We start from the raw sequence: 12,168 nt of genomic DNA on the forward strand, positions 1-12,168 counted from the left end.
CATCCCCTTCACTTGCCTTCCTGCCTACTTTTCATTTTCCTATGCTTGGCAGACACACAAAATATTGAATCCTTATGTTAGCACATAAGTGAGAATATGTTACAAATAGGGAAGTAGGCTAGGAAATGACACCAGAGACAGTAGAGCCATAGTCAACTGAGTGCCTGTGTCAGGGTCTTCCTCTCCCACAACTGTTCCTCCAGGAGGCTTCTGCTGCCACCTCATTTCACCCCAGCCCTCCCGTTCTTTTGTACTTTGTACCACTTCATGTGTCCAACACGGGATGGGAGGAAAGGGTCCCCCAGAGCAGTGGACAAAGGGCATGCTCTGGGTGAGTGAGAAACACAGTGAGTATATGATGAACAATGCAGTGACAGCACAAACAGTTGTTAACTGTGGCATGAAAAAGGTAGGTAGTCATGAGTGGGTAAGATGGGTCTGCGCTGAGGAGTCTGCACAGAGGCTTGGGATGGGGGTGGATGGGTGGGCAAGCACCTGCAAACAAGGTCTGCTCACATTTGAGTGTGGTTACAGCGAGTACAAACTGCCAGAGTGATCAGAATCTACTTGGGGCTTTCACTTATTCAGGACACACTACTCAGGGTCTGGAAGAGATAAAGCCAAATTCAGAGTGGCTCTTTTTAGGAAGCAGGTCTGCAGCATGGGGCCTTTTGTGCCACTTCTGATCATTGGGTGTGTGAGCATCCTTGTTAAGAATGAGGAAGGCTGGGTGCAGGGGCACATGCCTGTAATCCCAGCAGCTTGAAAGGCTGAGGCAGGAGGACATTCAAAGCCAGCCTCAGAAATTCTGCAAGAATCTAAGTAACTTAGTGATAACCTATCTTAAAATAGAAAAAAAGGGCTGGGGATGTGGCTCAGTGGTTAAGCACCACTGGGCTCAATCCCTAGCACCAAAAATAAATAAATAATAATAATGATGATGATGATGATGATGATGATGATGATGGAGAGGCTAAGGTATGAGAATCATTTGAGCTTATGATTTTCAGACCAATGAAATGGCAAGATCCTGTGTCAAAAAGAGAAAGTAAGGAGGGGTAGACCCGACAGCAGCAAGGTCTGAGCATGGAGCTGCAGAGGCCACCCACCTGTGCTCAGGGGCGTTTTCTTCCAGTTGGAGGTGGCACTGCCCTTGGCAGCACCTGCAGCTCTCTCGGAATGTCTGCCAGTCCTGCTGACCAGGGCTGTGGCTGAAGCTGTGTTCTGCAGTTTGGGCGACTGGCTGAATGTGTGCAGTACACCACGGGGCGTTGTGGCTGAGCCTCGGGACAGCTGGCTAGAGGCCTGCAAAGGAGAGAGGGGACAATAGATCATGAGGGGAAGGGGCAGCCACAGGCAAGATGCTCAACGCAGCCTCTCCTTGTTCTGGCTGACCTCTGCCCACCCACACAGGGTCCCTAAAGTCCAAAATCAGGAGACCAGGTAAGTTACACCAGGGGGAAGGAAAAACAGGGAGAGAGAGAGAAAAACAGAAAGACAGACGCAGGCAGCCTGACAGTCGGTGACTGACGTGGTCGCATCTGCGGTTGGGGGCATAAGGCTCCCGGTGCAGTGGTTCTGACCTGTAGCACAGCCCCGTTACTCCAGTCTCGGGCCTCTCCTGAGCGGAACGCCAACTTACGCCGGGGTTTTATGACCTACACAAATAGGGGTTGAAACTGAGATCAGCAAGGTCTGCTCCACTAGCTGGCCCAGGGTGACCTAGGGTGACTGAAGGTGTGCCCCACAGGACAGGCCCATCCCCTGATGGCAGCACGATCGCCTGCCAGCTTTAGATGCCATATGAGGTTCTTCAGAAAATCTGTTCAGTGATTTAAAGATGACTTCCGAGGAAACCAAAATTGCCAAAAGGCAGCTTCAGGTCTACAGAGGATGGGAAGGAGAAGCATTAAAACAATAAAAACAATAAAAACAAAAAACTTTATTTCAAACTTGCTTCTCTCCTTAATTTAGCAAGAATATTTCTGCTAAACGCCCCTTTGGTATCTCAATGTGGCTTTCAGAATAGTCTTTTCAGACAAGAAGTACTTGTCAGCCAGCACACTGCAAGTCAAAGATACAAAATCTAAAGAAACTGCAAATTAGTGTTTTCGCCGCCAAACACCACCATTAAGTGCAATTTAGACGCGCAGTTAACAATCAGGCAGATGAGCACTGAGTGGGACAGAACATCAGAACATCCTGCCTTCTAGGGACAGCTCGCTGCTAAGGGAGCAGTCCCCTCCAGGAGCAGCCGGTTCTCACCTGCTTTAGGGCCAAGTGGGGGGCAGCAGTGGGCTCAGCCTTGGTGGTGGTTGTGGGGGCCGTGCCCTGCTGCAGGAGGCGCTGTTCAATCTCTTGCTCCTGTTGCAGTGCCTTCACAAAGGCAGCCTTCAGGCGGCTAGTATGCTCCACCTTGAGTGCCTTCTTCTGGTTGGATGTCATGCAGTTCTCGCACATGATGGCCCCGCCCTTCTCCTCCCGCCAACGGCACGTGAAGTCTGTCTTGCACTGTGCACACATGTAGGGTTCCCGGGATAGCACAGCGGCAGCTGCAGCAGCCGACATCCTGCCTGCTGCAAGGAGACAGGGGCAACTCGTATCAAAGGGACAGGCTGCTAGAATTTGGGGGTCCTACCACCTCTGCCAGGACTGGACATGGGACCCCAAGCAGAACAAGAGCAGCAGACAGGGCCATGCTTCCCAGCAGGATAGGACACCCAAGCTTCAGGGAATATACATAGTCTGTTCATTGCACACCAACTTTGTGCAGGCACAAAGTGGCCAAAAGTTGTGGAAAACTGTGGGTTGAATATCCTTGGTATCAACACTTCAAAGACATCAGCAATGCTAGTCTGGTTTCCCTATCCTCCTGTTCAACCCACAATGCAAACAGGAGATCTCAGAAGAGTTGATAACCATGCGAGGTTTCAACTTGTCATGGTGGGCATTCCAACTTAACAGACATGTTAACAGAACGACAGTGCCTTGTGGGTATTAAAGGCTGTGCATTAAAGGGGAGGGGACTTATCCTAGGAAGGAAGCTGAGGCCAAGAGAGGACCCAAGTGATCTCCAGATCACAATGTAGATTAGTGGCAGAGCCAGGACTTGAACCCCAAGATAGGCCTTAGAGCTTGGACTGCACTGTTTGGCCATGAGAATAAAGTACTCAAAGAGAGCAGCAGGTGGCAGATGTTCTGGGTCCTTGGTCCCTTTCATCTAGAGATAGGAACAATGTCTCTTTGGCTGGCCATAAGGAGAGTCACTGGCATCTGCTCAGGTGCAGGGTAAGTATTCTCATTTGCTTTTTGTTCCTACCTTCATGGTGTTCAGCTCTTGGGGCTTAAATATTACTTGGGTCACTACAGGCCACAGCACAAGACCAGGGGACAGCTGGGGACTGATGCTAAGAAACCCTCAGGTTTCCCTTTCCTGCTTGGCCTGGCCTTCCATAGCCCTGAGCACTGAGACATTTTGTGGGGCCCATCTCTGGGGAGGTCCCTTGTCCAACAGAGCAGATGGGATGTCATTTGTCCAAGCTGCCTGTGCCCAGGGACTGCCTCAGGGCCCCTGTTCTAGCCCATGACTGCATTTCACAGGGACTGACAATAATAGCACATCTTGCACACATCCAATCCCAGAGGAGGATGTGACACTTGTTTCCCAGACAGCTGCGGACAGTATGACCAGTACCAGGTGAGATGCCAGGCAAAGCTGTGCTGAGCTGCCAGGCCTGGGGGCTCTGAGAGATGTCATGGGATGCTTTCAGGAAGAACCCAAGAGTTAGGTCCTATTTTGGGCAATGATGGAGGGAGACTGGCCCCTCATGACAGGAGAGCCACTTGCATAGGCAGTTGCAGAGTAGGCAGGTACCACAGTCCTAAGGCGCCTCTGGCCCACCCTGGTACCCTAGCAGCCTTTTTGTTATAGAGCACAAGGCCTTCTCCGTGCCCCCTTAGCAGCAGTGTTTTTGCCAACACTTCCTTGTTGCAAGGGCCCCAAACAAGCCAGATTGTGCCAGAGCCCTCAATTCCCTGACAGTGCATCCCCTCAGTCTCTCTGGTAACAAACAAGACCATCTTAAAAGACCCCTAAGGGGCCTGGTCCAGTCTCCTATGAAGCAAATTCCCAGATGACTGCACTATTCTGGGTTTGTCAGTGGGCTCAGAGACCCTGGGCATAATTATTCTTCAGGAGCCTGGGGAGTGAGAATGCACCCTCCTCATGCCCCAACAAAGTGGTGGGCATTTTGGAGGACCAGTTTTGTTGCCCATACATCCTTTTTTATCTCTGCATACCAAGTGGTTGGCAGGGAAAAGGTGCTTCTCCTCTGTATATTCCCTATATTACCATTGCCTCAAGTCTGCTGAGTGGGGCCAGTACTGGCCTGAGCTGAGAAACCAGTGGTAAAGCGTCTGAGACTTCTGGGCCCTGACCCAGTTATGCCTCCTCTACTCAAAGCGTATGATGTGATCACTTGGGGAAAGAACTGAGGCTCACTGCCCTTTGACCTCACCACCAACTCCATCTCAGGACATAAACGTCAGTCTCTGTCTGAAGAAACAGGTTCCCAGAAGGCCAACTTTGTGACCCACCTCCTTCCAGAAGTCTCCAAGGCCGTTTCTGATAACAACCCTGCAGGCATCCTTTTCACACTGTCCCCCAAAAGGGTAATGAAGCGAGCCTGGTCCAGGCAGTCGTGTCCCTCCTCCTGCTTAGGGACCGAAAGAACTCAAGCCCATGCTTGCCCAAGGGTCCTGCTTAAGCCTGCCAGCCTCCCACAGATGCCTACCCTTCACCCCTGCCCCAACTGTCCCAGGGCCACTGATGGTGGTTCCCTGGACCAGGGCCTCCTAAGACCCAGTTCTCAGAGGTCCCAACAGGAGAACAGTGTTCTCTTCCATAGCAGAACTGACAATAAATGGTATCACATGGTAGAAGCTCCAGTGCCTTCAGCAGCAAGCTGAAACCAGCCATAGCTGCTTACCTTGTGTCTCCAGTAGGTTCTGCACCACCTCCTCCAGGCCAACAAGGTAGATGAACTCATTGTTGGCAGCACTGGGCAGGAAATTCATCTCTGGGGCTGGGGGTTTGGGTGGGGGGATCTCCAGCAGTGTCTTCTCTAGTTGTTTGCGTAGTGCAAGCTTGGCGGCTGCCTGCCGGCTGGCTGGAGACTCACCAGAAGTAACCACAGAAGCCACACTGGTAGGGGTAGAGTTGGCCTGAGCGGAGGCAGCTGTTGTCCCCTTCAGTGATGCTGGGGTGGGCTTTGGGAAGACAACAACCAGGTCAGTGTGCCCAACTAGAGGCAGGCTTCCCCAGACCCCCTGCAGTACCAATATCCCATCAGTTGCACTTGACTGATGAGTCCTTAAAAAAGTAAATCTGAGGACTGGGGGTGTGGCTTAGAGGCAGAGCACTTGCCTAGCATGTCCAAGGCTCTTAATTCCACCACCAGCACTCACATCCCAAATCAAAAAACCTCAGTAAATCTGTCTTAGCAGGTTCATGGAAGTCAATGAACCATAGGTAAAGGTGCCTGAAATGAACAGCCCTAGGAAGCAAGTGATAGTCTAAACATGCTCATGGAGGCTTAGTGGACATCCAATACACTGCACACATTTAAAACTGATACTTTGCCTAATAAGGACACCCACGAGACCACCACAACCAAGACAGGTCTCAGAGGAGGTATGATAGGGGCTGCTTATCCCATGAACATATGCTGGTACTTATCTGGGGTGCTAATGCTCTAGTCAGTTTTGAATCCTTATTGGTGTTATAAGGGAAAGCAGCTCTAGGGCCCACCCTGTCCCTTCACCCTCCCACTTTTCCCCCATCCTCACTGCTCCTGTACTAGGTTATTGTCCTCATCTGGATCACAGTGGTTGCCCCTTTGTGGTCTCCACCTGCCCCACAACTGCTCACCCCAAAACCCAGAGTTAATTATACCAGTGCCCTTAGCCAGACCCCCTCCTCCAGTCCAGCTGGCAGCAGACTCCAACAACGGGGCTGCCTCTGCCCAACCTCACAGTGCACTGAGGACAGCAGAGATAGGATAAAAGTTTATGGGTAGGTTAAATGGCTTGCCTAGATCAGTCTTTTGCTGTGCCCAGGAGACCCCTGAGTAGAAATAGGACTGGTCATCATCTCTGCACTTGAACTCAACTGTAACTGCCCAAAACTGCCAGCCTTGCTCTTGTCTAAGGAAGGCCGGCAAAAAGGAACCTCGTCAAAGAAGGAAGAAAGGATGAACATGCTTGTCAGCAAAAGCCCCTGCAGACCCAGTAATTTTGTACGTCAGGCAAGGCTCTTGCTTCTAGCCTGCCCGCCTCCCGGTCCTTCTCTTCCCATCCTGCTACCCAGTGGGTGGGGACACATCCTCCCCATCTCAGAGGCTCTGTACAGAGGTGAAAGGACGAGTGGCTAAGAATAGAAGCACTGGTGCTTTGAGAACATCTGCAGACGTGCTCTCCTCATACCCGTGCCTGAGGACACAAGTCAGCTCGATTGCGCCTTGGGCAGAGGGCCCTTGAGGGCTCTGGTGCCCCCCAGGCTGTCTCTAGATCCATCTCCCATCTCACTTAACCCTCAAATCCTAGTGTCTCCCATGTGTTACCAGAACATGGATCAGGACAGCAGACCCCACTCATTTTAGCCTGGTTTTCACTGGTCCCATCCTTGCCTTCTTAGCAGCAATCCACCTCTGCTAGATGGCAAATCTGCCCATAAGCTTCATACCCCTATGGCCTGAGAAACTCGGGTTGGAACCCCTGTGGGACTGTTTAACATACCACCCTTCTCAGAGGGAGCACATAGGTCACATTCCACAACCCTGGGAGACATATTGGTACCCCAGGACCAACTGGGGGCCCTTGGGAGAATACACACACCCCTTCCAGTCTTGGAACAGACCCTCACCTGTGGGAGGTTGACAAGCAGACTGGTGTTGGGGACGTTGGCGACACGGATGAGTCCCTGCTGGATGATTCTCTGTCCCTGAATTTGCACACTGGGCACGGAGGCCCGGGGGGCCAGAAGGAGAGGCGGTGGCCCGGTGGTGGAATGTTGTCGGATGTTGTGGATTTGCTGTTGGGTTAGGGAGGACAAAAACTAAGACAACAATAGAGGGAGGAAGAAGTGGGCACCACAGCCCCAGCCTTAAGACCAGAAAGTCTTCCTCTGGAGGTGGTGGTCAGTTGCTGGGGCTGCCAAGCTCCCAAACTTTGTGGCCCTGCTCACCTGGGCCCCCCTGACGAGTGGGGGCATGACGACCTGTGAGCTTGCCTGCGGTCCCAGCTTAGAAGACACTTGCTGACCACCACGGACCAGGGGTGGCGGGATGACACTGCCAGGCATTCGAGTTGAAGAGGTCTGTCAATGACACCAATGTCCACATTTATGTGGCCTTTTATCTTTTAGAAAACGGATTTATTGTTTTTGTAAAAGAACGGAATGTTGTTTTTTTTTTTTTTTTAAATGCAGAACAATGAAAACACGAAAAGTGAGCTAAAACACATATTTATGTTAAATGCATACTCCCACAAGAGCCATGGAAACCTGGGCTCACACAGGAATGAGTTAGAACAATGTAGTAACACACTGCCACAAGAAACTGGCCTCACATGTGCCCCCAACAGAGAGCACGTTAGACGGGGTGAGCACCACCTGTTTGAGGGAGGGCAGAAAAAGCCCTTTTAGCCCTGTGTCTGGAGTTAGTTCAGGCTGTGCAGGGTTGCAGGCCACCCTTGGGAGAACTTGGTTCTTGTTCCAGTCTTGCTTAAGATGGTCACTTGGGGGCCCTCCCACTGTTGACTGTGGTTTTGTCTGTGACATCAATAGTAGCCTGGTTCGGGCAACATATGCATGCTTTTTTCCCCCCCTTTCCCCCTGGGCTATTGGCTGAAGGTCTCACTCCAGCCTTTTCAGAAGGAACAGGCAGCCTGTGCTTCTGTAGGACCCAGGATCAGAGCTTCTCAGGAGCCTGATGGGCCTGTTCCAGACTACAGACAGCAGTACTGCAAGAAGGGCATAGTCAAGACACAAGGGGGACACTGACCTGAAGTGATGTCTTGCCAACAGGAAGGTTCTGGGTGCCTCGCACGAGTGGGGGAGGGGTAGTCACAGTGCTCCCAGTGGAGCCAGTGGGCTGCAAGAGAAAGAGATAGAGGAGATTGGAGGTAGGAAACAGGGATAACATCAGCCCCTTTCTCTCACAACAGAGTCACCAACATGCTATTAAGACTGAGAGGAAAGGATTGATTTCCTTCCTCCTCCAAGCACACCAGGCTTTCAACCTGAAAGTGGCCCTGTCTGTACCAAGAGTTGGCCCATTCTATATGAGCCAAGGAGAGATTCTGCAGTAACCTCTCAGCATACTTCCCAGTTGTTTCCTGACTACTCCCACATGGGGTCCAGGCACTGGCTCTGGGCTGCACAGGATGGACGTAGCAGCTAAGATAAAGGGCCCTGGGCCTAGACAGTTTAATCCCAACCTTAGTGAGAAAATGCTGGGCATGAACACTTTTTACTTGATTTTACTTGATTAACTCCATTTTTTTGGAGTGATGGGGTGGGTGCTGGGGATGGAACCCAGGGTTTCACATATGCTAGGCAGACATGCAATCACTAAGCCACACCAGCGGACCATCTGAATGTTGTCTAAAACTACATATTCCCCTACAGAAGGGAGAGCAACAGAATTGATTTGCTTGACTGAGTCTTTAGCAATTGATAAGGGAAAAAATGTTCATAGTACAGTGTGCCCACCCACTTGCTAAAAGTGGAAGGGGGTATGACAAACTTCCAAGTCAGACCAGTAGGTGTGTCTCCTGTCTTTTCTCAACCAGCTGTCAGCTCTCACTGTCCTAGGTGCTTTGATTTACTGAAACAGAAATTAAAGTGCACAAGGCAAGTGTATCTGCAACTAGGAACCTTACTAGAACAGGGCATTAGAAAAATCCAACAAAAGGTAAGTTCAATTTGCTCTACATGTTAAACTTCACAAAAGTGACAGAAGTAGCAGGCTTTTTTGGAAATGAGCTCAGGATAGACCTCTAGACTCAGAACTGTGCTTCTAGTAGCACCAGAGACAACCATTTCCTAGACATGTTCAGTCTAAGAGAAGTGAGTTTTACATAATCAGATGAAATTATTTTGATATCTTCTTACTTGGACATCTTTCTAGCTAAATTCAAAATGTACACTTGAGTTTGCAAATGTCTGTTTGGACCTGCCCTACATTTCTGGGAGGAAACCCTAACCCTCTGACCAGCCTTTTCAGTCTCCAGCACTCTGAGGAGGGGTTGTCAAGGTTTAAGATAGTGGCTGATGGCCCCTGGTTCTGAAAACAGCTCCCAGAGTCCCACAAGCACATACCTTCTGGGTGGTGGCTTCTTTTTGTATTTGACTCTGCCGCAACTTTTTCAACAATACAAGCTTTGCTTCTTCTAATCTTAGCTCTTCTTTTAGCTGCTTGATCATTCTTTCTCGTTCTTCAGGACTACTTTTCTGAAAGGGTATGAGAATGAGGGTTGAGAGAGGGTCCTCAGCAGGGATGAGTGTAGCTGGGGCTGCAGTGGTAGTGTGAACAGAGGAGGCCCTCCCACCACCAAACTCACCAGGAGAGCCTCAGTGCTGGTCTCCTTCAAGGCCATCTTGGTCAGTCCATTCACCCTTGGGCTTGAAGGTTGCTCATTGTCAGAGAGCACAATCACATCGGGGGAGGGTGGTCTCCTTTCAGACTTCATGTCACTGGGAGCAGAGACAAAGGGTGATTAACAGAGCAGCAAACAAGACACACACACAGCAAGAAAAGTAAGAAAGTGAAAAACATGTCAATTTGGCCAGACATCCCTGCTCCTGTCTCTGCCACATGGTCAGCTCTTTCCTTCAGTGTACCGTAAGGCCCATCTGGTGCCAAGGCACCCAGGCCATCCTCTCTCCATGTATCACAGGGCACCTAAATCTGCCAGTTCATAGCTAGGCCCCTTAACCCCTGCCTCCAAGTCCCCTGGGCTGAGGGTGTATGTGCTCCCAAGTCTAACATGGACATTTTGGAAAATGCTGTGGCTCTTTCCTTTACCAGGTGGCCTGGTTTTGGATAAAACATTTGGCTTCAGGTCCGAGGGCCCCAGCTCAGTCTCAGTTGGTTAGGCTCCTGAGTACTAGGCGTGATGGGATGCCTATGCCTCGAAAACCAGAGGCTACCACCTAACTGAAAACTACCTGATGGGGAGGAAGCTCAGCTCTTCATGAACCATTCTTTCTTCTCTGCTCAACTTCTCTTTCAGACATACTAATGACCTCATACCTAACAGTCCATCTGCCTCTAGAAAACAGAAGCTCTTTCCACTTCACAAGGCATCCTAGGGCTGCCTGGCAGACAATCCTTTCTAGGGCATATATGGCAAGTGGCAGCAATGGCCACAGGTTATGAGACCAACAAGATTACCTCTCAAAGATCCAGATACTCTCCACCCCACCTGATGTATTCACAAACTAGTTTATTTATGACCTCCCCCATGCTCTAATACTGTATAGACTGTCCTGCAGATGACAGGGCCACCCTACCTGTGATATCCTGTCACCCTATGAACTCAACCCTGACCACCCCACAAGTCCCAGTTCAAACTGCATTATAAAATGCTCTGATCACTTTTGTCCACAACCCCTTTGCTTTCTAATAAAAGTGCTTTCCTCCTTGCAATGGTCCATTTTGGGAGCTTACTTTTACTTGTGAATTTGACCCTGGTTCTGTTCCCCCTCTTCTCATTGATGACTCATGGCATCTCCCTACAAGCTGGGCAGTGTCAGGGGGTGACATGGAAGCCCCCATAGCTTTCTTATTTTGTCAGGATACAGTCACAAATATCTAAGTATATGACTGTGAACAAATGCTGTTACATATCAGAATCCAACAACAGTGAGTATCCATTCTATGCTAACTTTGAGCCAGGCTCAGAACTAAGAACCCCATTGCACAATATACCGTTTAACCCATGTGGGACCATATCAGTGTCTGGGATTTTCCCTTTTCTGTGAAGGATTATTTAGGATGTTTATTCACATTTGATGCTATTAAAGCCATAGGGCTGAGTATGTGCTTTAGTGTCACTGATATGGCACATGGGGGAGAGGGGAGCCACTCCCAAAAACAACACTTTGCTCCCAAATCAAGCAGCTACATTTGCTAATGACTGACACACTACCAATTTTCCCCTGAAGATGCTTAGTATTTGGGTTGAAGGAATCAAATTCTTGGTTTTGTAGTCAAGAAAAGCTGCTGAAAACACAAACATGTACACTAGGTGGCACTGTGACCCAGGGAATAAACTTGGATAAAGTTAACTGGAAGTCTCAGCTCAAAGTTGTCCCTGCTTTTTCCACTAGACCTCAGCGGAGACAGTCACTAGGATGCAGAGCTTCACACTACTTTAAGAGCACAAAGAACACTTCCCACCATTCCTGAGGAAGTTGCATCTTCAGGAAGGGCATGCACAGAGTACCAAAGGATCAGGCTTTACCACCAATTCCCTAGATTCACCAAATGTCTACTTTGGAGCTGCCTTCATTGCTCTTTTCTGGCTCTCCTTGTTTCACAAGTCAGAGCTCTGTGACAGCTGCACCTGAACACTAGTCCCGTCCCTGATCTGACAACTTGCATGGTTGCTGACTGGACTGCCACAGAAATAAGAGGAGTGGACTATAAGTTGGCCGATTCAGTATACAGTCTCTGAGCATGGGGTTCTCATCTAGACATTCAGATGTCTAGAAATGGGTAGTTTATAAATGACCCAGGATATTTATTAAAGTCTCACCCAAACCACCTCCAGATCTGTGCTATCTCTTCTCACTGACACCACCCATGATCAACTTTCAAGGTGACCTGATGGCTCCAATTCCATGCTCTCTGGATGTGCACACAGGTGAACGCATCCAAGGTGAATGGACAAGCAGAGAGCTACAACTTCTGGTCTCTGTTCAGATGGGCTCCCAGGTAAACTGAGGAGCAGTCCAGGTGGCATCTCATATAGTTACAGAAGACAGACACACTTCCTGGAAACACACAGGCTGAAAACAGCTGATCTCTAGGGGTTTATCACTTTTCATTATCTTATAGAGAGGGGGGTATGCACTTCTTTCAAAGATGATATCTCTACTAAAAC

General features: G+C 49.7%; 1 protein-coding gene across 8 annotated transcripts in view; it reads right to left on the reverse strand.

Annotated features, from left to right (window-relative positions):
• Gatad2a (GATA zinc finger domain containing 2A) overlaps window positions 1–12,168 on the reverse strand; it is a 110,926-nt gene that overhangs the window by 5,735 nt on the left and 93,023 nt on the right. For 7 of the 8 annotated variants that reach the window (XM_076845189.2, XM_076845238.2, XM_076845197.2 and 4 more), the window contains 9 exons: window positions 9,622–9,754; window positions 9,380–9,511; window positions 8,061–8,150; window positions 7,244–7,375; window positions 6,923–7,090; window positions 4,989–5,268; window positions 2,266–2,576; window positions 1,584–1,658; window positions 1,110–1,305 (listed from right to left, as the gene is read on the reverse strand). In XM_076845189.2, coding sequence (XP_076701304.1) covers window positions 1,110–1,305; window positions 1,584–1,658; window positions 2,266–2,576; window positions 4,989–5,268; window positions 6,923–7,090; window positions 7,244–7,375; window positions 8,061–8,150; window positions 9,380–9,511; window positions 9,622–9,754 — 1,517 coding nt within the window. The remainder of the gene's footprint in view (window positions 1–1,109; window positions 1,306–1,583; window positions 1,659–2,265; window positions 2,577–4,988; window positions 5,269–6,922; window positions 7,091–7,243; window positions 7,376–8,060; window positions 8,151–9,379; window positions 9,512–9,621; window positions 9,755–12,168) is intronic. The other variant, XM_076845247.2, reaches the window with a different exon arrangement.

The sequence above is a fragment of the Callospermophilus lateralis genome, chromosome 1 (genome assembly GCF_048772815.1).
Source record: "Callospermophilus lateralis isolate mCalLat2 chromosome 1, mCalLat2.hap1, whole genome shotgun sequence".
Classification (NCBI taxonomy): domain Eukaryota; kingdom Metazoa; phylum Chordata; class Mammalia; order Rodentia; family Sciuridae; genus Callospermophilus; species Callospermophilus lateralis.